Source organism: Panulirus ornatus, chromosome 3, assembly GCF_036320965.1.
Source record: "Panulirus ornatus isolate Po-2019 chromosome 3, ASM3632096v1, whole genome shotgun sequence".
NCBI lineage: Eukaryota > Metazoa > Arthropoda > Malacostraca > Decapoda > Palinuridae > Panulirus > Panulirus ornatus.
The window spans coordinates 46,758,417-46,784,417 of record NC_092226.1 but is presented as its reverse complement, the minus strand read 5'-3'; the positions used below and the strand labels follow the sequence as shown (position 1 = coordinate 46,784,417).

At 40.6% G+C, this 26,001-nt stretch overlaps 1 protein-coding gene across 1 annotated transcript in view; it reads left to right on the top strand.

Annotated features, from left to right (window-relative positions):
* Positions 1-26,001, top strand: part of LOC139762523 (uncharacterized) — a 414,664-nt gene that overhangs the window by 344,988 nt on the left and 43,675 nt on the right. The window contains exons 5-7 of the mRNA XM_071687516.1: positions 2,619-2,774; positions 2,909-3,060; positions 5,420-5,567. Of these exons, the coding sequence (XP_071543617.1) occupies positions 2,619-2,774; positions 2,909-3,060; positions 5,420-5,567 (456 nt within the window). The remainder of the gene's footprint in view (positions 1-2,618; positions 2,775-2,908; positions 3,061-5,419; positions 5,568-26,001) is intronic.

Here is a 26,001-nt window from a genome sequence, read left to right as displayed (position 1 = left end):
TGATTCCCTAAATACATCCCATTCCTCCCCCACTCCCCTTACTTCCATTGTTCTCACGTTTTTCCATTCTGTACTCAGTCTCTCCTGGTACTTCCTCACACAAGTCTCCTTCCCAAGCTCACTTACTCTCACCACCCTCTTCACCCCAACATTCACTCTTCTTTTCTGGAAACCCATACAAATCTTCACCTTCGCCTCCACAAGATAATGATCAGACATCCCTCCAGTTGCACCTCTCAGCACATTAACATCCAAAAGTCTCTTTCACGCGCCTGTCAATTAACACGTAATCCAATAACGCTCTCTGGCCCATCTCTCCTACTTACATACGTATACTTTTGTATATCTCGCTTTTTAAACCAGGTATTCCCAATTAATATATATATATATATATATATATATATATATATATATATATATATATATATATATATATATATATATATATATATATATATATATATGATAGAGCTTGGGAAGTGAGTCAGTTGTTGTTCGCTGATGATACAGCGCTGGTGGCTGACTCATGTGAGAAACTGCAGAAGCTGGTGACTGAGTTTGGTAAAGTGTGAGAAAGAAGAAAGTTAAGTGTAAATGTGAATAAGAGCAAGGTTATTAAGTACAGTAGGGTTGAGGGTCAAGTCAATTGGGAGGTAAGTTTGAATGGAGAAAAACTGGAGGAAGTAAAGTGTTTTAGATATCTGGGAGTGGATCTGGCAGCGGATGGAACCATGGAAGCGGAAGTGGATCATAGGGTGGGGGAGGGGGCGAAAATCCTGGGAGCCTTGAAGAATGTATGGAAGTCGAGAACATTATCTCGGAAAGCAAAAATGGGTATGTTTGAAGGAATAGCGGTTCCAACAATGTTGTATGGTTGCGAGGCGTGGGCTGTGGATAGAGTTGTGCGCAGGAGGATGGATGTGCTGGAAATGAGATGTTTGAGGACAATGTGTGGTGTGAGGTGGTTTGATCGAGTAAGTAACGTATGGGTAAGAGAGATGTGTGGAAAAAAAAAAAGAGCGTGGTTGAGAGAGCAGAAGAGGGTGTTTTGAAATGGTTTGGGCACATGGAGAGAATGAGCGAGGAAAGATTGACCAAGAGGATATATGTGTCGGAGGTGGAGGGAACGAGGAGAAGTGGGAGATCAAATTGGAGGTGGAAAGATGGAGTGAAAAAGATTTTGTGTGATCGGGGCCTGAACATGCAGGAGGGTGAAAGGAGGGCAAGGAATAGGGTGAATTGGATCGATGTTGTATACCGGGGTTGACGTGCTGTCAGTGGATTGAATCAGGGCATGTGAAGCGTCTGGGGTAAACCATGGAAAGCTGTGTAGGTATGTATATTTGCGTGTGTGGACGTATGTATATACATGTGTATGGGGGTGGGTTGGGCCATTTCTTTCGTATGTTTTCTTGCGCTACCTCGCAATCGCGGGAGACAGCGACAAAGCAAAAAAAAAAAAAAAAAAAAAGAAAAATATATGTATATATATATATATATATATATATATATATATATATATATATATATATATATATATATATATATATATATATATATATTTATATCCCTGGGGATAGGGGATTAAGAATACTTCCCACGTATTCCCTGCGTGTCGTAGAAGGCGACTAAAAGGGGAGGGAGCGGGGGGCTGGAAATCCTCCCCTCTCGGTTTTTTTTTTTTCAATTTTCCAAAAGAAGGAACAGAGAATTGGGCCAGGTGAGGGTATTCCCTCAAAGGCCCAGTCCTCTGTTCTTAACGCTACCTCGCTAATGCGGGAAATGGCGAATAGTTTAAAAAAAAAAAAAAATATATATATATATATATATATATATATATATATATATATATATATATATATATATGACAGCTAGAGACTGAGTGTGAACGAATTTGGCCTTTGTTCTCTTTTCCTTGCGCTACCTCGCGCACATGAGAGGGGGAAGGGGTTGTTATTTCATGTGTGGCGGGGTGGTGATGGGAATGAATAAAGGCAGTCAGTAGGAATTATATACATGTGTATATATGTATATGTCTGTGTGTATATGTATGCATATGTTGAGATGTATAGGTATGTATATGTGCGTGTGTGGACGTGTATGTATATACATGTGTGTGTGGGTGGGTTGGGCCATTTCTTTCGTCTGTTTCCCTGTGCTACCTCGCTAATGTGGGAGACAGCGACAAAGCAAATATATATATATATGTATATATATATATATACATATATATATGTATATATATATATATATATATATATATATATATATATATATATATATATATATATATATATATATATATATATATATATATATATATATATATGAATAAAGGCAGACAGTGTGAATTGTGTGCATGGATATATATGTATGTGTCTGTGTGTGTATATATATGTGTACATTGAGATGTATGGGTATGTATATTTGCGTGTGTGGACGTGTATGGATATACATGTGTATGGGGGTGGGTTGGGCCATTTCTTTCGTCTGTTTGCTTGCGCTACCTCGCAAACGCGGGAGACAGCGACAAAGCAAAGTAATGAATAAAATTATATATATATATATATATATATATATATATATATATATATATATATATATATATATATCACTAGGGACTTACACGACGGAGGCAACACTGTCTATAACAGCCACGAGGGAGCTGCTGGGCGTAACGCTGACCTGCCATGCCCACACACCCACAAGCTCCCATACCCGAGAGACGGCCATCGTCCAGCCCCGCACAGCATCCGTTTCTCTAAATATTACTCGTGAGTATCATCAATAATCAAAACATCCATCTATTTTTGTACGATCTCTTGATGGAATATTGATTTCGACATTTGTTTCTCACATGTAAACTTCTTTGACGTGATATTTGATTTGGATGATATTGTTGGCTTAGTTCCCCCGGTGCAAGTGCGGATCCTGGACTCGGGTACTGCGGCCACGGCCGGCACCACTCTGCGGCTCGTGTGTCTGGCAGCGGGGTCGCACCCACCCGCCCAACTGACCTGGTGGCGCGCTCACACCCGCCTTCCTCAGGTCACCCACTCTGTGAGTACAATTTTATTCACCAATGCAGCTCTGTTGGTTTATCATTATGACTTTCCCCAAGCGTATTTATAGGTCATTTATGATGTATCTTTCTAATGAAGATTACTTTTATGTCAACAGGGTCTTGTATTGTAACAAGTGTTAGCATACTCCTAGGTCACGGGTGCCTATTATGGATTATCATACCTTTCCTAGTCTACTTCAAGGTCATCCAAGATATGATTACACCCACTAGAGTGACTTTCATATTTCATCAGATCTTCCATTACGATTACTGCAAATCAAGTGGACTGGTGTAATCAGAAATATGTTTGATAGTAAATTTCTTGCATAGTTATATAAACAATTTAAAGAGGAAGTGTCTTTAGGGTTAGTTCAGATGAATGTCAAAATAAACAATACGATTCCTCTTTTCTCGGCAGGGTTGGTAAGTGTGATTGGAAGGCGTATTTCGTAATAACTATGATAGCTCCTCTTTATACTGATAACCTTCGAAATGTAAAGTAGGTTCGTTGTGATATACCTATGTGAAAACAGTCTGTCTAGCTTTGCAAACATTACTACACGAACAGAGAGAAATAAAGATTGGACGTCATGGGATGAGTTACCGTATAGGAACGGAACAGATTACAGAAGTGAGAATATCATCATAAAGTAAACGAATATTTCATGCAATTGTAATGATTATGTTGTTACATTTACGTAATATAATTGTTTACAAACTATAGATCCTGGAACAATACATGAAAGTTTCCCTTTCCTTCGTGTTGGAAACATTAATTCCTGTTCCGTAACATACGACTACTCAAGAAACAGTTTGCCAAACCTAACGTATGAAAATCGGCACAACGCGACCATCTTCATATGTACTAAACGGTCGATATTTACGGATGCTCAGGTAGACAGTTTGTTATTGTTTACAGTTTTGTTACGTGTATCGTAAACCATCAGAAATGACATCATTACCTTTGTCATAGAGTTGTCAATAACCATGGAACACCTCTGTTTATGTCTGCAGTTATCATAGAGCTAGGAAGGAACGGGTTATACCAAATATTCATGTAATAAATGTGATCGTCCATTATTATCTACGTACCTTACAATGAATAGACATCATCGTCTATCTAATTAATGCATGATTTACGAACGATAAAATTGGGTTATATCATCACATTTATTCAATGCAACGAAAACACGTTAGCACCAACTGACGGGCGAACACAAATGTCATCTGCTACATGAATTATTCATTCCAGTTCGTTTATTTCCATTTTATTTCATATTTGTATAAACACCATACTACTTTTCGCATTTAGGTCACAAGTCGACAAAATTGTATTAGGATTTCATATTTCATAACATGAACGGCAGTCAAGATAGAATTACTCACAATGTTGATATTCTGTAATACACAATATTTCCATCATCAACATTTGCGTTATACAGTTTTATCAGCGTGTGGTCACACACGGATGACCCGTTATAAAAAGCCTTCGTCTTTATCTGCATTTAGTGTAACGTCTTAGACACTAATAGATAACGTGCGAAAGAAACCTGTATTACTACTAACGACAGAAACTATCACTAGCAATCCATACCTCTCATAACACAGATGCCAATGTGGCAACATCGCAGAACACGTGTCAAATGTAATCGTCTTTTGTGTCATATTGTCTTACTCAAAATGTTTAAGACCGCATTGCATTGTGTGTTCAAGGACGAAACACTAAGAAACTCAACATCTGCCTGTTCCGTAATTATGATATTTAAGGAATCGGCAGTAGTGTTTTTAAGATACCAAGAGTGAACTCTTAACAATAATAATATAATCATAAAGAATGGTTTATTGAACGTACGCAACCTAATCAGGTTTACGTGTAAGGTGGTGAAAGCTTCAGGACTACATAATAGCTAAACATTCTTTCAACACCTTAGCGAGCGAGTGTACACTCTACATCCCCGCAGTGGGTCAGTAAACTCACATAATACCCACATAATTAGCACAGGGCCAGTTGCTTCACCCTCCCTGCTATAGCCCCGCCACACCTTTTACCACCTGACAACCCCAGTATGAACCGGTAAGACCACACACGCATCTCACGGCCTCTCCGCACCTAACCCTCCTCCACAGCTCTAACAAGAGCCGGTAAGACCACACACACACACACACACACACTTTCCACAAACCCATCATGACTTCCGTCGAAGCATCACAATAGATGCACCATTTCCACCATCACAACCCCATCCCAAAATATCGAACGTCATTAGAATTACATTCTTTATGATTAAAAGGTCACACACATCCCTAAAACTACTGTCCTGGGTCAGTAAGGTCATAGTGCGGCCTCTGCCACAGATTGAGGACGGAGGGAACATCACAACGGCGACGCTGACCATCGTGGCGAGTCGACATCACGACGGGGCGAGCCTGTCCTGCACGGGGGCCAACCCTGCCCTGAGTCACCACGCCCCGCTGGCCGACACCACCAAGCTGATCGTGCATTGTGAGTACCGCAGGGAGGAGGTCTATTCACTTTTACCCTCCCTCCCTCTCTCCATTCCCCTCTGTCTCATTCACATCAACTTATTCACTGGTATAAGATACTGTTTAACCTTTACTCTTGCCCTATATCAATTTCAGGATACGCTCATCCATTGCCCTTGTGCAACCCTTCCCTCCTGCCCATTCCTCTCTGTTCTCGGATTCCTGTAAGCCGATGAAGCCATACTAGAACCTGCACCAACAGTATATCTGCCGGGGAAATTTATGGCATTTATTACCTCACATGACCTCAGCCTAAGTATAATTCTGCTAAATGTATTTGGATCTACATTCAACAGTATTTATAGTAAATCAACTCTGAATACGTACCAGATTTTGGAGGATTGGGAGGTTAGAGAACCAGCTTATGATTCTAGTGTTCCAGGATCGAACCCCCCCATGGCCACGTCGGCGCACACTGGCTCGTGTGTCCAGGGTTAAGTGGATTCGTCCAACGCAGCCGCAGCGGCCACTCACTCGGCCTTGATCTCTCCACTTGTATGCAGTAACAGACAATGCTCTTTACGTTTGCCGTTCATAACTTTGGGCAGATATCATTCTAGATATAGAAAAATGAGCTATAGTGTCTTAATATCAGTAGATTAGGTCTATGAAGGAAACTTCAGTGTTATAATTTCAAAGGGGAATATGGGGAATATATCTAATTTTTCATTATTTTTCTCACTTCCGACAATTACACCATTGGATGAACGCATGATCATATCTAAGGGTCTCGATTAAGCATCAGTAGTTCGAATTAATTTATGATCATGAGATATAAGCACTCTACTAATAGGCACACCCAAACACGCACACACACAAACACCCATCCACCCACCCATACACACACACACACACACACACACACACACACCCATAAACACACACACACACACACACACACACACACACACACACACACACACACACACACACACACAAACACCCACCCACCCACCCATACACACACACACACACACACACACACACACACACACACACACACATACGCTTGCATGAAATAATACAGGGATTCACAACCATTAAAGGTTTCAACAGTCTCAATCTAAGGAGATTAGAATCGTCTACTCAGTGATGGATACCAACTCGTTCATAAATCCCTTACCTACAATGTGGCATAATACTTTTTGTTCATGAGGAACGTTAACATGAATGATATACATATTAGACAAGTTAAAAACATCACCACAGATACGTTTAAGGATAGACTGGATAAGTCTTTTTTCTTTCAGACTATTCGCTATTTCCCGCATTAGCGAGGTAGCGTTAAGAACAGAGGACTGGGCCTTTGAGGGAATATCCTCACCTGGCCCCCTTCTCTGTTCCTTTCTTTAAAAAAAAAAAGAAAAAAAAAAAATGAGAGGGGAGGATTTCCAGCCCCCCGCTCCATTCCCTTTTAGTCGCCTTCTACGACACGCAGGGAATACGTGGGAAGTATTCTTTCTCCCCTATCCCCAGGGATAAAACATAAAAAATAAAAAAAATAAAGAAAATAAAAAAAAAGACTGGATAAGTATTTCGCTATAAATCCACAATTGACTATTTGTACCTTTTTGAATATATCAAAAGTTAACATGCGTTTCTCTTTCAAAAATACGTATGTATTTCTCCTCTCATCATACTTATCCATTATTTTCTGTTCTCTTCTACAATTACAAACAGCAACGCTAGGACCCAATGGTTTGTTGTTGTTTGATTCATTTGTATCAGTTTATAATGGTAGTGTTACCGCCTTTGAATCAAAAACCGACCGGAAGGTCAGGCCTGCTTGGGTTCGAATCCTGGGAGCTGGAGTCGACCCTCACCCACCCTAAGTGTTCATCCTCCCCTCGCAGCTGGTCGATACATGGGTATACAACCTACGCTTGATATACGGGTCTGTGTGTATACACACTTGTTAGCAAAGACATGTTACATACATGAAAGATCAAATGACGGGCCTTAACGAGTGCAAAACTCTTCCCTCGTTACACACAAATAGTAATTGCGCACACGTGCACATCCACACACACAGTAATAACACACACGTGCACATCCACACACACACAGTAATAACACACACAAAAAAGAAGAAAAAATCACACGTTTTCTATAGCGATAGATAAACAATGTGTACAACATATACAGCATGTGGAGTCATCTGCCGCAAATTCCCCCCTTGATCTGTTGACAGCCTCACTCACGGCTTTGTAGTAACGTACGCAAATATTTACGCCAGACAGAAATGAATTGAAGTAATTATATACAGTGACGGCAAGAACAGTGGCTGTCAATTCATTGCGAGCGTCAACAAATCTATTAACGTTTGTATTTCATTTATTTATTGACAGAAAAACTGTGGAGTGAAGAGGGAGCGAGAGATTTATACATTTTCGCGCGCAATAAAAACGAGAAAAAATTGCAACTCCAACTACCCATAAATTTTGGGATTTACGACCTTTAGATGTATAACGAGGAGAAAGGGAACAAGAAAGAGAAAGGAAAAATCGTGGAGAAGCAGAAAATCTTATCTCTTAAGGATCCTCTTTTGTGGTCCTCCTGCAGTGTTCAGGTAGTCTGCCATGTCCACTGGACGTGACCACAGGTCAGGATGTGTGACGATACAGGGTGAATGTTTTTTGTGACGTGAGTGTAGGACAGTGTACGTGTAAGTGTTCAGTGTGTCCAACATGGGAAAGTTGCACTATGGGTATAAGGGGTTTTGTGGTATGAATCTGAGTTTGTAATGTTGGGATATTTTATGGTGTCGAGATCGTGGAAGATTTAGTAGAACTCGTACATGAGTGGACATTACACTTTCAGACTGGATGTATGGAGAAGTGCAGATCAAGATTTCGTTGGGAGGGTGGCCGTTTAAGTGCTCAAGTTTTTTGTAGCGTGTATATGTGTTATTGTTCGTGCTAGGATTGGGAGATTTGTAAGGAGTGACTGAGGTAGGAAGCTGGGGTACGCTTTTTATAGCTACTAAAGGGATGGTAGGAAGATATGAAATGGTTTGGGTGGGATGGGGTCTAGCCCCGCTGCAAGTAACAGGGTACAGAGTATCGTGAGACTAGATTGTATTAGAAGTGTATTTGTTTCGTTGTGTAGGTTTTGAATGTTTGTGTTGACTTGTTCTGACTGCGTGGCTCGCAGGTTTGTTATATTTGCTTTTAACAGGTTGGATGACCAAGAGAGGTGAGGCGTACGTCAGGGTGGAGCTGACGACTTGTTTGTGGATACCAAGGGATTCAACTAATGCCCCGAATCACACAACTCGTGTTCCGAACGTACATTTTCATGTCCTAAAACCGGTTCCATTATCAAAGGGTGAAACGAAGATATGGTTTCGGCAATAAATGGATCGAAAGTAAAAACCACAGCAGGCTCCTAAGTTTTATCCATGGACACAAAGAGGCAAAAAATGAGACATAAACCTTTGGTTGCTCTCTTCGAGAAGTCACTTGATACGAAAAAAGTTCTAGGGAAATCTAAATCTCTCAGCATTAAAGATAATCAATAAAAGGTATTGAATCTTTGCCCAGAAATTATCATCTGGTTAGGTTGACGCCTGTAGTTAGTAAACCAATGGAAACCATCATTCGGGTGAAGATTGTTTGCAGAGGACCACTACTTAAACCTTTCTCAGGATAATTCTCGACGAAGTCGCCCATCTTTTGACAGATGTGCTCGATTCCTTTTATGAAATTAATGTTCATAATAAAAGTGAAACATTTTATGTCATCTGTTTAGATTTTCAAAAAGCAGTCAATAAACCTCCGCAGCAAAGGTTACCATCAAAAGTCAAGTCACACGGTATAGATGGGAATGTACTGCAGTGGTTAGGAAACAGGCTGTCTGGCCTGTAAACATAGCAGTTATTAATGGTTAAGTCTGTGAATGGTTAGATGTAACTGGTAGGACCGGTTCTCTTTCTCATTGATGATATTGGTAATGGGCTGCATTGTGACATCTATATTCGCGAAGAGTACTAAGCTGGGAAATTAAACTACAATAGACACAACGTCGTAGCTTTAACGATGACTCCCAGCCTGAAAACAAATCCTATGAGAACGGAAGAGTTAAGAGGTGATGTAAAACAAATGTTGAAAATTATAAAAGGCTTCACTAATCTCGGTCTATAGAGCTGCTTAAAGATAGTTTTGTCTGATATTACTCGTTATAACTGGAATTAGGCAAAGTATTTTACTTCAACAGGAATATTAACATGTAGAATAATTCACCAGTCAGTGGAAAACAGCATCATCAAAACAGTTAAGCATAGACTTGGTACTTGGAATCAAATGCAAGACTTTCATTATTCCCACTACATCAATCTACGAGTATCTCTTCCACTATCACACACACACACACACACACACATATATATATATATATATATATATATATATATATATATATATATATATATATATATATATTTATTTATTTATTCATTTCTTTTGCTTTGACGCTGTTTCCCGCGTTAGCGAGGTAGCGAAAGGAAACAGACGAAACAATGGCCCAACCCACCCACATACACATGTATATACATACACGTCCACACATGCAAATATACATACCTATACATCTCAATGTACACATACATATACACACGCAGACATATACATATATACACATGTACATAATTCATACTGTCTGCCTTTATTCATTCCCATCGCCATCTCGACAAACATGGAGTAACAACCCCCTCCCTACTCATGTGTGCGAGGTAGCGCCAAGAAAAGACAACAAAAGCCACATTCGTTCACACTCAGTCTCTAGCTGTCATGTAATAATGCACCGAAACCACAACTCACTTTCCACATCCAGCCCCCACAGAGCTTTCCATGGTTTACCCCAGACGCTTCACATGCCCTGGTTCAATCCATTGACAGCACGTCGACCCCGGTATACCACATCATTCCAATTCCCTCTATTCCTTGCACGCCTTTCACCCTCCTGCATGTTCAGGCCCCGATCACTCAAAATCTTTTTCACTCCATCTTTCCACCTCCAATTTGGTCTCCCACTTCTCCTCGTTCCCTCCACCTCCGACACATATATCCTCTTGGTCAATCTTTCCTCACTCATTCTCTCCATGTGACCAAGCCATTTCAAAACACCCTCTTCTGCTCTCTCAACCACGCTCTTTTCATTTCCACACATCTCTCTTACCCTTACGTTACTTACTCGATCAAACCACCTCACACCACACATTGTCCTCAAACATCTCATTTCCAGCACATTCATCCTCCTGCGCACAACTCTATCCATAGTCCACGCCTCGCAACCATACAACATTGTTGGAACCACTATTCCTTCAAACATACCCATTTTTGCTTTCCGAGATAATGTTCTCGACTTCCACACATTCTTCAAGGCTCCCAGAATTTTCGCCCCCTCCCCCACCCTATGATCCACTTCCGCTTTCATGGTTCCATCCGTTGCCAGATCCACTCCCAGATATCTAAAACACTTCACTTCCTCCAGTTTTTCTCCATTCAAACTTACCTCCCAATTGACTTGACCCTCAACCCTACTGTACCTAATAACCTTGCTCTTATTCACATTTACGCTTAACTTTCCTCTTTCATACACTTTACCACACTCATTCACCAGCTTCTGCAGTTTCTCACACGAATCACCCACCAGCGCTGTATCATCAGCGAACACCAACTGACTCACTTCCCAAGCTCTCTCATCCACAACAGACTGCATACTTGCCCCTCTTTCCAAAACTCTTGCATTCACCTCCCTAACACCACATCCATGAACAAATTAAACAACCATGGAGACATCACACACCCCTACCACAAACCTACTTTCACTGAGAACCAATCCCTTTCCTCTCTTCCTACACGTACACATGCCTTACATCCTCGATAAAAACTTTTCACTGCCTCTAACAACCTGCCTCCCACACCATATATTCTTAATACCTTCCTCAGAGCATCTCTATCAACGCTATCATATGCCTTCTCCAGATCAATAAATGCTAAATACAAATCCATTTGGTTCTCTAAGTATTTCTCACATACATTCTTCAAAGCAAACACCTGATCCACACATCCTCTACCACTTCTGAAACCACACTGCTCTTCCCCAATCTGATGCTCAGTACATGCCTTTACCCTCTCAATCAATACCCTCCCATATATATATATATATATACATATATATATATATATATATATATATATATATATATATATATACATATATATATATATATATATATATATATATATATATATATATATATATATATATTTATATATATTTGTTTTACTATTATATCTGATCGCCGACTCCCGCGTCAGCGACATAGCGCAAGGAAACAGACCAAGAATGGCCCAACCATTCATACACACACGCACACACACAAACACACACACACACACGCGCACACTCACGCACATACAGCACACACACACACACACACACACACACACACACACACACACACACACACACACACATATATATATATATATATATATATATATATATATATATATATATATATATATATATATATATATATATATATATATATATATATATATATATATATATATATATATATATATATATATATATATATATATATATATATATATATATATATATATATATATATATATATATATATATATATATTCATTTTATCATACTTTGTCGCTACCCTCCCGCGTTAGCGAGGTAGCGCAAGGAAACGACGAAAGAATGGCTTTATCCACCCACATACACATATGTATACATACAAGTCCACACACGCACATATACATACCTATACATCTCAACGTATATATATATATATATATATATATATATATATATATATATATATATATATATATATATATATATATATATATATATATATATTTTTTTTTTCTTTTTTTTTTGCTTTGTCGCTGTCTCCCGAGTTTGCGAGGTAGCGCAAGGAAACAGACGAAAGAAATGGCCCAACCCACCCCCATACACATGCCTTGATTCAATCCACTGACAGCACGTCAACCCCGGTATACCACATCGCTCCAATTCACTCTATTCTTTGCCCTCCTTTCACCCTCCTGCATGTTCAGGCCCCGATCACACAAAATCTTTTTCACTCCATCTTTCCACCTCCAATTTGGTCTCCCTCTTCTCCTCGTTCCCTCCACCTCCGACACATATATCCTCTTGGTCAATCTTTCCTCACTCATTCTCTCCATGTGACCAAACCATTTCAAAACACCCTCTTCTGCTCTCTCAACCACGCTCTTTTTATTTCCACACATCTCTCTTACCCTTACGTTACTTACTCGATCAAACCACCTCACACCACACATTGTCCTCAAACATCTCATTTCCAGCACATCCATCCTCCTGCGCACAACTCTATCCATAGCCCACGCCTCGCAACCATACAACATTGTTGGAACCACTATTCCTTCAAACATACCCATTTTTGCTTTCCGAGATAATGTTCTCGACTTCCACACATTCTTCAAGGCTCCCAGAATTTTCGCCCCCTCCCCCACCCTATGATCCACTTCTGCTTCCATGGTTCCATCCGCTGCCAGATCCACTCCCAGATATGTAAAACCCTTTACTTCCTCCAGTTTTTCCTCCATTCAAACTTACCTCCCAATTGACTTGACCCTCAACCCTACTGTACCTAATAATCTTGCTCTTATTCACAATTACTCTTAACTTTCTTCTTTCACACACTTTACCAAACTCAGTCACCAGCTTCTGAAGTTTCTCACATGAATCAGCCACCAGCGCTGTATCATCAGGGAACAACAACTGACTCACTTCCCAAGCTCTCTCATCCACAACAGACTTCATACTTGCCCCTCTTTCCAAAACTCTTGCATTCACCTCCCTAACAACCCCATCCGTAAACAAATTAAACAGCCATATATATATATATATATATATATATGCGGGGATAGGGGATTAAGAATACCTCCCACGTATTCCCTGCGTTTCGTCGAAGGCGACTAAAAGGGGAGGGAGCGGGGGACTGGAAATCCTCCCCTCTAGTTTTTTTTTTTAATTTTCCAATACGAGGAACAGAGGGGGGCCAGGTGAGAATATCCCACAAAGGCTCAGTCCTCTGTTCTTAACGCTACCTCGCTAACGCTGGAAATGGCGAATAGTTTAAAAGAAAAGAAAGAATGTTGGAAAGGATCACAATTTTGCGTGTGAGCAAGATATCCGTATGAGTCCACGGGGAAAATGAAACACGATATGTTCCCAAGTGCACTTCCGTGTAATAATCACATCATCAGGGGAGCCATAAGAGAGAAATATATGTCAGTCGATATACATCGAAGAGACGAAGCTAGGACGCCATCTGTTAAACATGTGATTGTCCAAAACATACAGCGAACGTTCATAAACTTATCATTTTACAAATTTTATTAACAAAGTTATCTAATTTGTATAGACCATCACTAATATTAAGATTATAATTCTTTGTTTTTTTGATAACTGAAGATTCAATGATATTTTTCTAGGTAATAGAGTTAGAGTTAATAACCGAGATGGCATTACTCCAGCCAATACAATGATCATAGTTTTTAAGGTGATTGAATAAGGCATTTGATTCTTGTACTGTTCTTTTACTATATTCAAGTTTCCGCAAACCGACATTCACTGAGAAACAATTAATTTCCTCTTTTCCTACTCGCACACATGCCTAACATCCTCGATAAAAACTTTTCACTGCTTCTAGCAACTTACCTCCCACAACATATATTCATAATACCTTCCACAGAGCATCTCTATCAACTCTATCATATGCTCTCTCCAAACCCATAAATGCTACATACAAATTCAATTGTTTTGCTAAGTATTTCTCACATACATTTTTGAAAGCAAACACTTGATCCACACATCCTCTACTACTTTTGAAACCACATTGCTCTTCCCCAGTCTGATGCTCTGTACACGCCTTCACCCTCTCAATCAATACCCTCCTATATAATTTCCCAGGAATACTCAAGAAAGTTATACCTCTGTAATTTGAGCACTCACCTTTATCCCCTTTGCCTTTGTACAATGGCACTATGCAAGCATTCGGCCAATCCTCAGGTATTTCACCATTAGCCATACATACATTAGATGTCCTTACCAATCAGTCAACAACACAGTCACTCCCTTTTTTATAAATTCCACTGCAATACCATCCAAACCCGCCGCCTTGCCGGCTTTCATCTTCCGCAAAGCTTTTGCTATCTCTTCTCTGTTTACCAAATCATTCTCACTAACCCTCTCACTTCACACACCACCTCGACCTGAACACCCTATATCTGTCACTCTTTCATCAAACACATTTAACAAACCTTCAAAATACTCACTACTCCTTCTCATATCACCACCACTTGTTATTACCTCCCTATTAGCCCTCTTCACTGATGGTCCCATTTGTTCTCTTGTCTTACACACTTTATTTACCTCCTTCCAAACACTTTTCTAATCTTCCTAGAATTTAATGATACTCTATCACCCCAACTGTCATTTGCCCTCTTTTTCACCTGTTGTACCTTTGTCCTGACCTCCTGCCTCTTTCTTTTATACATCTCTGTCATTTGTATCACTTCCCTGGAAAAATCGTCCAAATGCCTCTATCTTCTCTTTCACTAATAATCATACTTTTTCATCCCATCACTCACTACCCTTTCTAATCTGCCCACCTCCCACGTTTCTCGTGCCACAAGCATCTTTTGCGCAAGCCATCACTGCTTCCCTAAATACATCCCATTCCTCCCCCACTCCCCTTACGTCCTTTGCTATCATCTTTTTCCATTCTGCACTCTGTCTCTCCTGGTACTTCCCAAATGCCTGTACTTCCTCACACAAATCTCCTTTCCAAGCTCACTTACTTTCACCACTCTCTTCACCCCAAGATTTTCTGTTCTTTTCTGAAAACCTCTACAAATGGTCACCTTCGCCTCCACAAGATAATGATCACACATCCCTCCAGTTGCACCTCTCAACACATTAACATCCAAAAGTCTCTCTTTCGCGCGCCTATCAATTAACACGTAATCCAATTACGCTATCTGGCCATCTCTCCTGCTTACATATGTATACTTATCTATATCTCTCTTTTTAAACCCAGTCACCAGTCCTTTTTAAGCACACAAATCTGCAAGCTCTTCACCATTTCCAATTTCAACACTGAATACCCCATGTACACCAGTTATTCCCTCAACTGTCACATTACTCACCTTTGCATTCAAATCACTCATCACTATAACCCAGTCTCGTGCATCAAAACTGCGAAGACAATTACTCAGCTTCTCCTAAAACACTTGCCTCTCATGATCTTTCTTCGCATGCCCAGGTACATAGGCACCAATAATCACCCATCTCTCTCCATCAACTTTCAGTTTTGCCCACATCAATCTAGAGTTTACTTTCTTACGCTCTATCACATACTCCCACCACTCCTGTTTCAGGAGTAGTGCTACTCCTTCCCTTGCTCTTATCCTCTCACCAACCAATGACTTTACTCCCCAAACATTCCCAAACCACTCTTCCTCTTTACCTTTGAGCTTCGTTTTACTCAGAGTCAAAGCATCCAAGTTCCTTTCCTCAAACATACTAACTATCTCTCCTATTTTCTCATTTCGGTTACATCACACACATTTAGACATCCCCTTCGAGAAGGATTTGCACTCCCCGCGTGAATCCTTCTTCTGTTTACCATTTTAGAAAGTTAAAATACAAGGAGGGGAGGGGTTCTAGCCCCCGCTCCCGTCCCCTTTAGGCGCCTTGTACGACACGTGGGGAATGCGTTGGAAGTATTCTTTCACCCCTACCCCAGGGATATATATATATATATGTATATATATAAATATATATATATATATATATATATATATATATATATATATATATATATATATATATATATATATATATATTATTTATTTTATTTTGCTTTGTCGCTGTCTCCCGCGTTTGCGAGGTAGAGCAAGGAAACAGACGAAAGAAATGGCGCAACCCACCCCCATGCACATGCATATACATACACGTCCACACACGCAAATATACATACCTATACATCTCAATGTACACATATATATACACACACAGACATATACATATATACACATCTACATAATTCATACTGTCTGCCTTTATTTATTCCCATCGCCACCTCGCCACACATGGAATAACATCCCCCTCCCCCTTATGTGTGCGAGGTTGCGCTAGGAAAAGACAACAAAGGCCCCATTCGTTCACACTCAGTCTCTAGCTGTCATATATATACTGTCGGCCCTTCCTGCACGCGTTATACGCACCGAGCGTAGGACCCCAATCGATAAAGGGGCCCCTAGTCCCGACCACTATATGACAGCCTTCAGAAAACAGGACGGGCTGTCCTAGACTCCCTAAATTTTCAAATATTTCCAGGGATATGTCTCCGGCGTCCCCTAGAGCCCGTGATGAAGGGCGGAGCTCGACGGGTGGAGGGATCACTAAGAGAGACAGATCAGGGCCCCCAAAAGGCTAGGGCCAGCCCTGTATTATATATATACGTGTCAGTAAAAGTTAATATATTCACTTAGCTCCGAGTGAATGACATGACATATGAATAACTATATTCCTTACTGACTATGAAGAAATAGTCCGCAGGCTCTTTGACTATAAATTATCAATTGTTACACTTACTTGGGTTCGGTAAAAGGTATAACTCCTTACATACTATAGATCAACTGACCATGATAATAATCTGTAAGTCAAAGTACGGCGCCATAGCCAGGATGATGGAGGTGGGGCCATGCAAGTGCTGAGGTGGTTATCTCCCCACAATGGCAGCCAAGACAGGGTGAGGCAGATTACTCCAGAAATCCGGCAAGTAGCCACCGACCAACTTCAGCCAGACTGCTCACTTGATCAGATGATGTTCAGTGTAGTATCATGGGTCGGAATGGATAACCGTCAGGAACTGAAGTGTAGTGGATCTCTACACGGTGTTCAGACGGTTGGTGATGGCGCGTATGTGTATGGTCGGCATTGGACGCTGTCCGTAATTGCCCTATCCGGAGGGATGCAGTGAGGTTAATGATGCGCTGTGCAGCGTCAGTCATTGCGTGTCCTCTGCTGCTTGTCATCATTGCCATGTACTACCACTTACAACATTAAATAAATATGAACAAAATGGGATTTATCTTACATTTGAATTATTTAGCTTTTATAACTAAAATTATCCATGGATAACAATAACAAAAAGAATTAATATGCTCCAGGGAATGTACGTCCCGTCTCCAAAATTTGGGTCTGAAGTTCATGTACCAAATGTAACAGATTTACAGCATACAGTTTGATCTACTCAGTTACTAAGTTCATCCTATGAACATATAATAATCAAGTCAACCTTCAATCTTTAAACCAAAAGGAAGGTCAGATGTAAGTATTGCATGATGCGTTAAATTGTTTGTTCGACATTTGCCACTCGTTGTTACAACTGACAACACCAGGTAATAGTCACTGTTTACACACACACGCACACACACACACACACACACACACACACACACACACACACACACACACACACACATGTATATATATATATATATATATATATATATATATATATATATATATATATATATATATATATATATATATATATATATATATATATATAGCAGCAAAATAAAAAGAACAACAAAAACAAGAGCAAGAAATCCTGGGGATAGGGGAGAAAGAATACTTCCCACATATTCCCTGTGTGTCGTAAAAGGCGACTAAAAGGGGAGGGAGCGGGGGGCTGGAAATCCTCCCCTCCTGTTTTTACTTTTCCAAAAGAAAGAATAGAAAAGCGGGCCAAGTGAGGCTTTTGCCGCTCAGGCTCAGTCCTCTGTTCATAACGCTACCTCGCTAACGCGGAAAATGGCGAATATATATGAAAAAGTATGATGCACATATATATATATATATATATATATATATATATATATATATATATATATATATATATATATATATATATATATATATATATATATATATATATATATCTATGTGTGTGTGTGTGTGTGTGTGTGTTTGTGTTCGGCTGCTCATCTTCCACAGACATCCGTAGCTTTTATGAGCGTGGCTGAGTTTGGTTACTGTACGGTCGTCAATAATTCAACCATAAAAAAATAAAAAGAGTGATGGTGGGAGCAATATGTAGTGGTAGGGAGGGGAAAGCGAATGGCCGAACCTTGACAATAACTGGGAAAAGGAAAAGAGAAAAAATATAGGTTCACTTGTACCCACTGGAATCCAAAATTGCGAAGGGGAAGTAGCCGGTTATTTCATTCCTCTCTTTCTTTTCGTACACGTTCGTTATTTCCCGGTTGAGCGAGGTAGCGTCCAAAACAGATGACTGAACCTTAGAGAGAGAAAATAAAAAGGTATTTAATTGGCTCTCATCTGTAAAGTAATACAGGGGGAGGGGGGAGAGGAGAGAGGGTGGAGGGGTCCTTCCTCCCTCGATCCCCCTCCCCTCGTAGTCGCCTTCTATGACACGCAGCAGATACGTGGGCAGTATTCATCATTATCTACTCCCTCTTCTCGTCTTTAGTTATATTGTATTTATTTGAGTTTCCAGTTCATCTTTACTCACTGTGGAAGGGGGGCTAAAATTGCCAGCTATACACAGGCATAAAGCTGCCCGTAGAAAGTGAAGTCTCTCACTGTTTTCCTGGAATATGAGTGTTAACATTCAGGCTGGAATCATATTATACATCGGCATTGAGAGAAGACTTGAGTAGCCTCCCTGAACCTCAGACCTGGCGTCTTTATCCTACTTATAGTGAGCATCGACTCCCTCTGGTAGTAAGCAGCTTACCTTGTTGGACACATCTCAAACGTCTTGAAGAACACACAGACGTAGGCCTCTGTCGATCTGGTAACGGTGCAGAAGCGCTCCATTTCATGTTTTTTATACTTTTTATTGGCAAAACATCGAGCAGATTATGGTTGTTGATTCACTCCAAATACTAGTTTGTTTTAGATCCTCCAGTAGCTTGTGCTAATGCAACCACAACTCATTCAGCTCCTAAGTAACTTCATTTAGAAATATATATTTTTTTATCTCATAAAGACGATAGGAAGCACAGTTACCATCAGGGGCAACAAGTGCTTACGAAGACACTGCAAAGTCTCTTGGACCAAACCCAGTTCTCTAAAATGCTAAATACATGGTTTGGAATCAATATTAATAGAAATGTGGATATTTAGAAGAATCAGAATGATGACTTGAAGTTTAAATGGTCATTTGAGTAGGTGGCAATGAGTAACAGAACCCAAACTACTGCAACGGTGTCAGTCAACAACTGTATGAGGAACTATAGACCACAAACGCTCGAACAGAACAACCTTGCGACAGTCATACACGACATCTACCTAGCATGATATCTTTTCAACCCAGGTTCCACTGAGTGCGTAGCATGCAACCTCATGTATAAGAAAAACACTCACATAACCATATGCTCACTCACTCGACGCCATAAGACACCACACACACATTGTGGTTTCACACATAAGTGATGAGAGGTTCCTTGTAACCGAACTGTATGTTCCCACACGCACCCAGGCTTGCCGTTATGACAAGGTAAATTGGTGTTTCAAATGTTCTAGACATAAAAACATGATAAGGTAATCACAGGGACGATGCGAGCACTCGGTAGGAGAATTGAACTTATGATTGAGCAAAATGATTTAGCTATGGGAGTACGTTCCCAAAGTAGCATAGGTTACGATTCCTTTCTGGGAATTACATCATCTATAATTCTAACCGCAGAAGCTAACCTCAAGAGAATATCAAAACGCCTTAGTGATGCTTTGAGCTTTAGCTGTAAATGTAACCACAAGTTGATTTTTTCCTTTTATTCAGAAAAGATACTCAAGTAGTGTAATAATTTGTCAGATGGTTCAGAAATATAGGATCCTGTTCGTTGAGATTCATGGCCTATAACTGAACACTGAAAAGTCGTTTTACTGGGATCTATTGCCTGATGTGCAGTGTTCATGGGTAGCAAGCCGGGGTTTATGTAACCCGCGTTACAATGTCCACCAAGTTTATTGTCTGCATAGTTTTATCACTAGCTTTAGAATCTGTCTAGTACAAAAAAGTACGGTCAAAACCGGGTGCACTACTGTACAATCATATTGATTTTTGGCTCTCTCTCTCTCTCTCTCTCTCTCTCTCTCTCTCTCTCTCTCTCTCTCTCTCTCTCTCTCTCTCTCTCTCTCTCTCTCTCTCTCTCTCTCTCTCTCTCTCTCTCTCTCTCTCTCTCTTTCTCTCTCTCTCTCTGCATCAATTACTTCCCCCATCTAGCTGTTTGATCGTCTGCCACACAGGTAGTCTGGCCTGAGATAGGCATCCCCAATCATAATAAAGGTGTTTTTGTAGCCTGAGACACACTCGTTGTAATTCAACGGTGAAAGGCCTCCCGCCTGCCAGCAGGCAGCCCCAACCCACTTTCTTCCAGTTAGTAATACTTAAAGCTAACCACCAGATCTTATCCCCTTTAAAAGATCTTGCTCCGATCTTATCTGGGATTGTTTTAGCTGTCTTAAAAAGCTTTTTTTTTTTTTTTTTACACGGGACGAGGCTAATTCTTGCATCTACAGAGCTAATAACAGTTTCTTCAACTTGTATGTTGGTCACATATATTGTGATGTTATCTCCAGGCGTTGATGTACAGGAGATGGGTTTTAAGTTTCCAAAACAGTGATTTTTTTTGCGTACAATGTTTGCTATGGTATGGTGACGCTGCAGCTTCTAAATGGAGAAAGCTGTGAACTAGTTGATGTTTCTTATAAGACAACAGACAAAAAAGATAATTACATTCATACCGTGAAGTTTTCCTGAGTGTTTGATGAAGCTGATTTGAGTAGATGGCGCTCATATATACGCCTTACGAGATACTGGAGGCACCTGAAAAAAATTGGATTCCAACCCTGGGAGCGGCGTCCGGCTGCCTCGTCCACACTCTACAAGGTACAGTGGTGGTACCTCAAGACTCTGCTGGGTCTCTGGTACATCACTGAAGACCTCGGGCAGTGAAGGGAGTACGTGATATGATAAATCCCTTGGATGTTGCCGAGACCTAAAAGGGTGGAGGTTTTCTGTGTGGTTCTCCATTATGTAATGTACGGTTGCTTTTAAGATGAGGCAGATAACTGGTACACTCAGGGGTTGCTCGAAGCCGAGGCTGTCGTCTGACGAGATTTAGTTCTTTCCCCGAGATGAAATGCATTTTGGTGGCTGGATGCCATGGGTCATTTTCAGGATGTCAACGGAACTTCTTGTATTATACATATACTTATTTTCAGATGTCACTAATGTGTTCCTTTCTTTGATACTAAAATCACAGGAGTTACAGGACTGTGTCAGGATTGAGAATTTAACGCAGCTTTGACACCTCTGACTTAGTCACTGAGCCTGTTAGACACCTCCATGAGGACGTATGGACAGATGGACATATAAACAAGCACACACACACACACACACACACACACACACACACACACACACACACACACACACACACACACACACACACACACACACACACACACACACATACACACACACACACACACACACACGCACAAAAACACACACACACACACACACACACACACACACACACACACACACACACACACACACACACACACACACACACACACACGCACAGGTTCGCAAACATACATTTAGTTTCATTTGTCAAAACGTTTTGCTGATGCCTCGTGCACATCTTGCACCCTCCCGAATGTTCAGATCCCCGATCGCTCAAAATCTATTCTGTTCATATTACCATTTCCAATTTGGTCTCCCAGTTCTCCATGTACCCTTCATTTTTTACACATATATCTTCTTTATCAACCTTTCCTCACTAATTCTCTTCATATGTCCAAACCATTTCAGCACAACCTCTTCTTTCTCAGCCACACTCTTCTTATTACTACACCTCTCTCTTACGCTTTCATTCCTTACTCAATCAACAAATTCACCCTCCTCCGTTCACCCATGTTTATAGCCCATCCCTCGCATTCATATAATATTACTGGGACCATTATACCTTCAAACATACCCAATTTTTCCCTCGTAGATAACGATCTCATATTTCCATACATTCTTCAACGCTCCCATAATCTTCGCCCCCTCATCCTACCCTATGACTCGCTTCTGCTTCTAAGGTTCTAATCACCACCATGACCATTCCCAGGGATCTTAAACAATTCGCTTCCAATTAACCTGTCCCTCATCCCTGCTAAACCTAATAACCTTGCATTTATTCAAATTCACTCTCAACTTCCTTCTTTCACACACACTTCCAAACTCAGCCACCAACTTCTACAATATCTCACTCGAAGGAATCATCAGCATATAAGAGCTAGCTCACTTCCTAAGCCCTCTCGTCCTCAACAAACTGCGTACTCGACCCGCTTTCCAGGACTCTAGCATTTACCTCCTTTACCATCCCTTCCATAAACGAATTAAACAACTATGGTGACACCACACACTAATTCCACAGACCTACCTTCATTTGGAATCATTCACTCTCTTCTCTTCCTACTCGTATACAAACCTTACACCTTTGACAAAATTTTCTCACTGCTTCTAATAGCTTTCTTCCCACACAGTATATTCTTCAGATCTTGCACAACCCTAACATATGCTTTCTCAAGATCCATAAATGCTACATACAAATCCATCCGTTTCTCTAAACAAAAATTTAACACACATTCTGTAAAGCAAACGCCTAAACCACACATCCTCTACCACTTCTGTAACCACATTTCCCCCCAATCCCGCCATTTCATGTTCTCTACACGCCTTCATCCTCTCAATCACCACACTTCCATATATATATATATATATATATGTATATATATATATATATATATATATATATATATATATATATATATATATATATATATATATATATATATATATATATATATATATATATATCATTATTATCATTATTCTTATTATTATGCTTTGTCGCTGTCTCCCTCGTTAACGAGGTAGCGCAAGGAAACAGACAAAAGAATGGCCCAACCCACCCACATACATATGTATATACATACACGTCCACACACTCACATATACATACCTATACATCTCAACGTATACATATATATACACACACAGACATATACATATATAAACAGGGACATAATTCATACTGTCTGCCCTTATTCATTCCCGTCGCCACCTCACCACACATGAAATGAAAACCCCCTCCCCTACATGTGCGCGAGGTAGCGCTAGGAAAAGACAACAAAGGCCACATTCGTTCACACTTACTCTTTAGCTGCCATGTATAATGCACCGAATGCACAGCTCCCTTTCCACATCCAGGCCCCACAGAACTTTCCATGGTTTACCCCAGACGCTTCACATGCCCTGGTTCAATCCATTGACAGCGCGTCGACCACGGTATACCACATCGTTCCAATTCACTCTATTCCTTGCACGCCTTTCACCCTTTTGCATGTTCAGGCCCCAATCAGTCAAAATCTTTTTCACTCCAACTTTCCACCTCCAATTTGGTCTCCCACTTCTTCTCGTTCCCTCCACCTCTGACACATATATCCTCTTTGTCAATCTTTCCTCACTCATTCTCTCCACGTGACCAAACCATTTTAAAACACCCTCTTCTGCTCTCTCAACCACACTCTTTTTATTACCATACATCTCTCTCACCCTATTATCACTTACTCGATCAAACCACCTCACACCATATATTGTCCTCAAATATCTCATTTCTAGCACATCCACCCTCCTCCGCGCAACTCTATCTATAGCCCACGCCTCACAACCATATAACATTGTTGGCAGCACTATTCCTTCAAACATACCCAATTTTTCTTTCCAAGAAAACGTTCTCGACTTCCACACATTTTTCAACGCTCCCAGAACTTTCGCCCCCTCCCCCACTCTATGATTCACTTCCGCTTCCATGGTTCCTTCCGTTGCCAAATCCTCTCCCAGATATCTAAAGCACTTTACTTCCTCCACTTTTTCTCCATTCAAACTTACCTCCCAGTTGACTTGACCCTCAACCCTACTATACCTAATAACCTTACTCTTATTCACATTTACTCTCAGCTTTCCACTTTCACACACTTTACCAAACTCAGTCACGAGCTTCTGCAGTTTCCCACCCGAATCAGCCACCAGCGCTGTATCATCAGCGAACAACTGACTCACTTCCCAAGCTCTCTCATCCACAACAGACTGTATGCTTGCTCCTCTTTCCAAAACTCTTGCATTCACCTCCCTAACAACCCCATCCATAAGCAAATTAAACAACCATGGAGACATCACGCACCCCTGCCGCAAACCACCATTCACTGAGAACCAATCACTTTCCTCTCTTCTTACACGTACACATGCCTTACACCCTCGATAAAAACTTTTCACTGCTTCTAACAACTTACCTCCTACACCATATATTGTTATTACCTTCCACAGAGCATCTTTATCAACTCTATCATATGCCTTCTCCAGACCCATAAATGCTACATACAAATCCATTTGCTTTTCTAAGTATTTCTCACATTTCTCAAAGGAAACACCTGATCCACACATCCTCTTCCACTTCTGAAACCACACTGCTCTTCCCCAATCTGTTGCTCTACACATGCCTTCACCCTCTCAATCAATACCCTCCCATATAATTTACTAGGAATACGCAACAAACATATACCTCTGTAATTTGGGCACTCACTCTTATCCCCTTTGCCTTTGTACAAAGGCACTATAAAAGCATTCCACCAGTCCTCAGGCACCTCACCATGTGTAATACATATATTAAATAACCTTACCAACCAGTCAGCAACACAGTCATCCCCTTTTTAAATAAATTCCCTGCAATACCCTCCAAACCCGCTGCCTTGCCGGCTTTTATCTTCCGCAAAGCTTTTACTACCTCTTCTGTGTTTGCCAAATCATTCTCCCTAACCCTCTCACTTTGCACACCACCTTGACCAAAACACCCTATATCTGCCACTCTGTCATCAAACACATTTATCAAACCTTCAAAATACTCACTCCATCTCCTCGCATCACCACTACTTGTTATCACCTCCCATTAGCCCCCTTCACTGATGTTCCCATTTGCTCCCTTGTCTTACGCACTTTATTTACCTCTTTTGAAAACATCTTTTTATTCTCCCTAAAATTGGATGATACTCTCTCATCCCAACTCTCAATTTCCCTCTTTTTCGCCTCTTGCAACTTTCTCTTGACCTCCTGCCTCTTTCTTTTGTACATCTCCCAGTCATTTCCATTATTTCCCTGCAAAAATCGTCTAAATGGCTCTCTTCTCTTTCACTAATAATCTTACTTCTTCATCCCACCACTC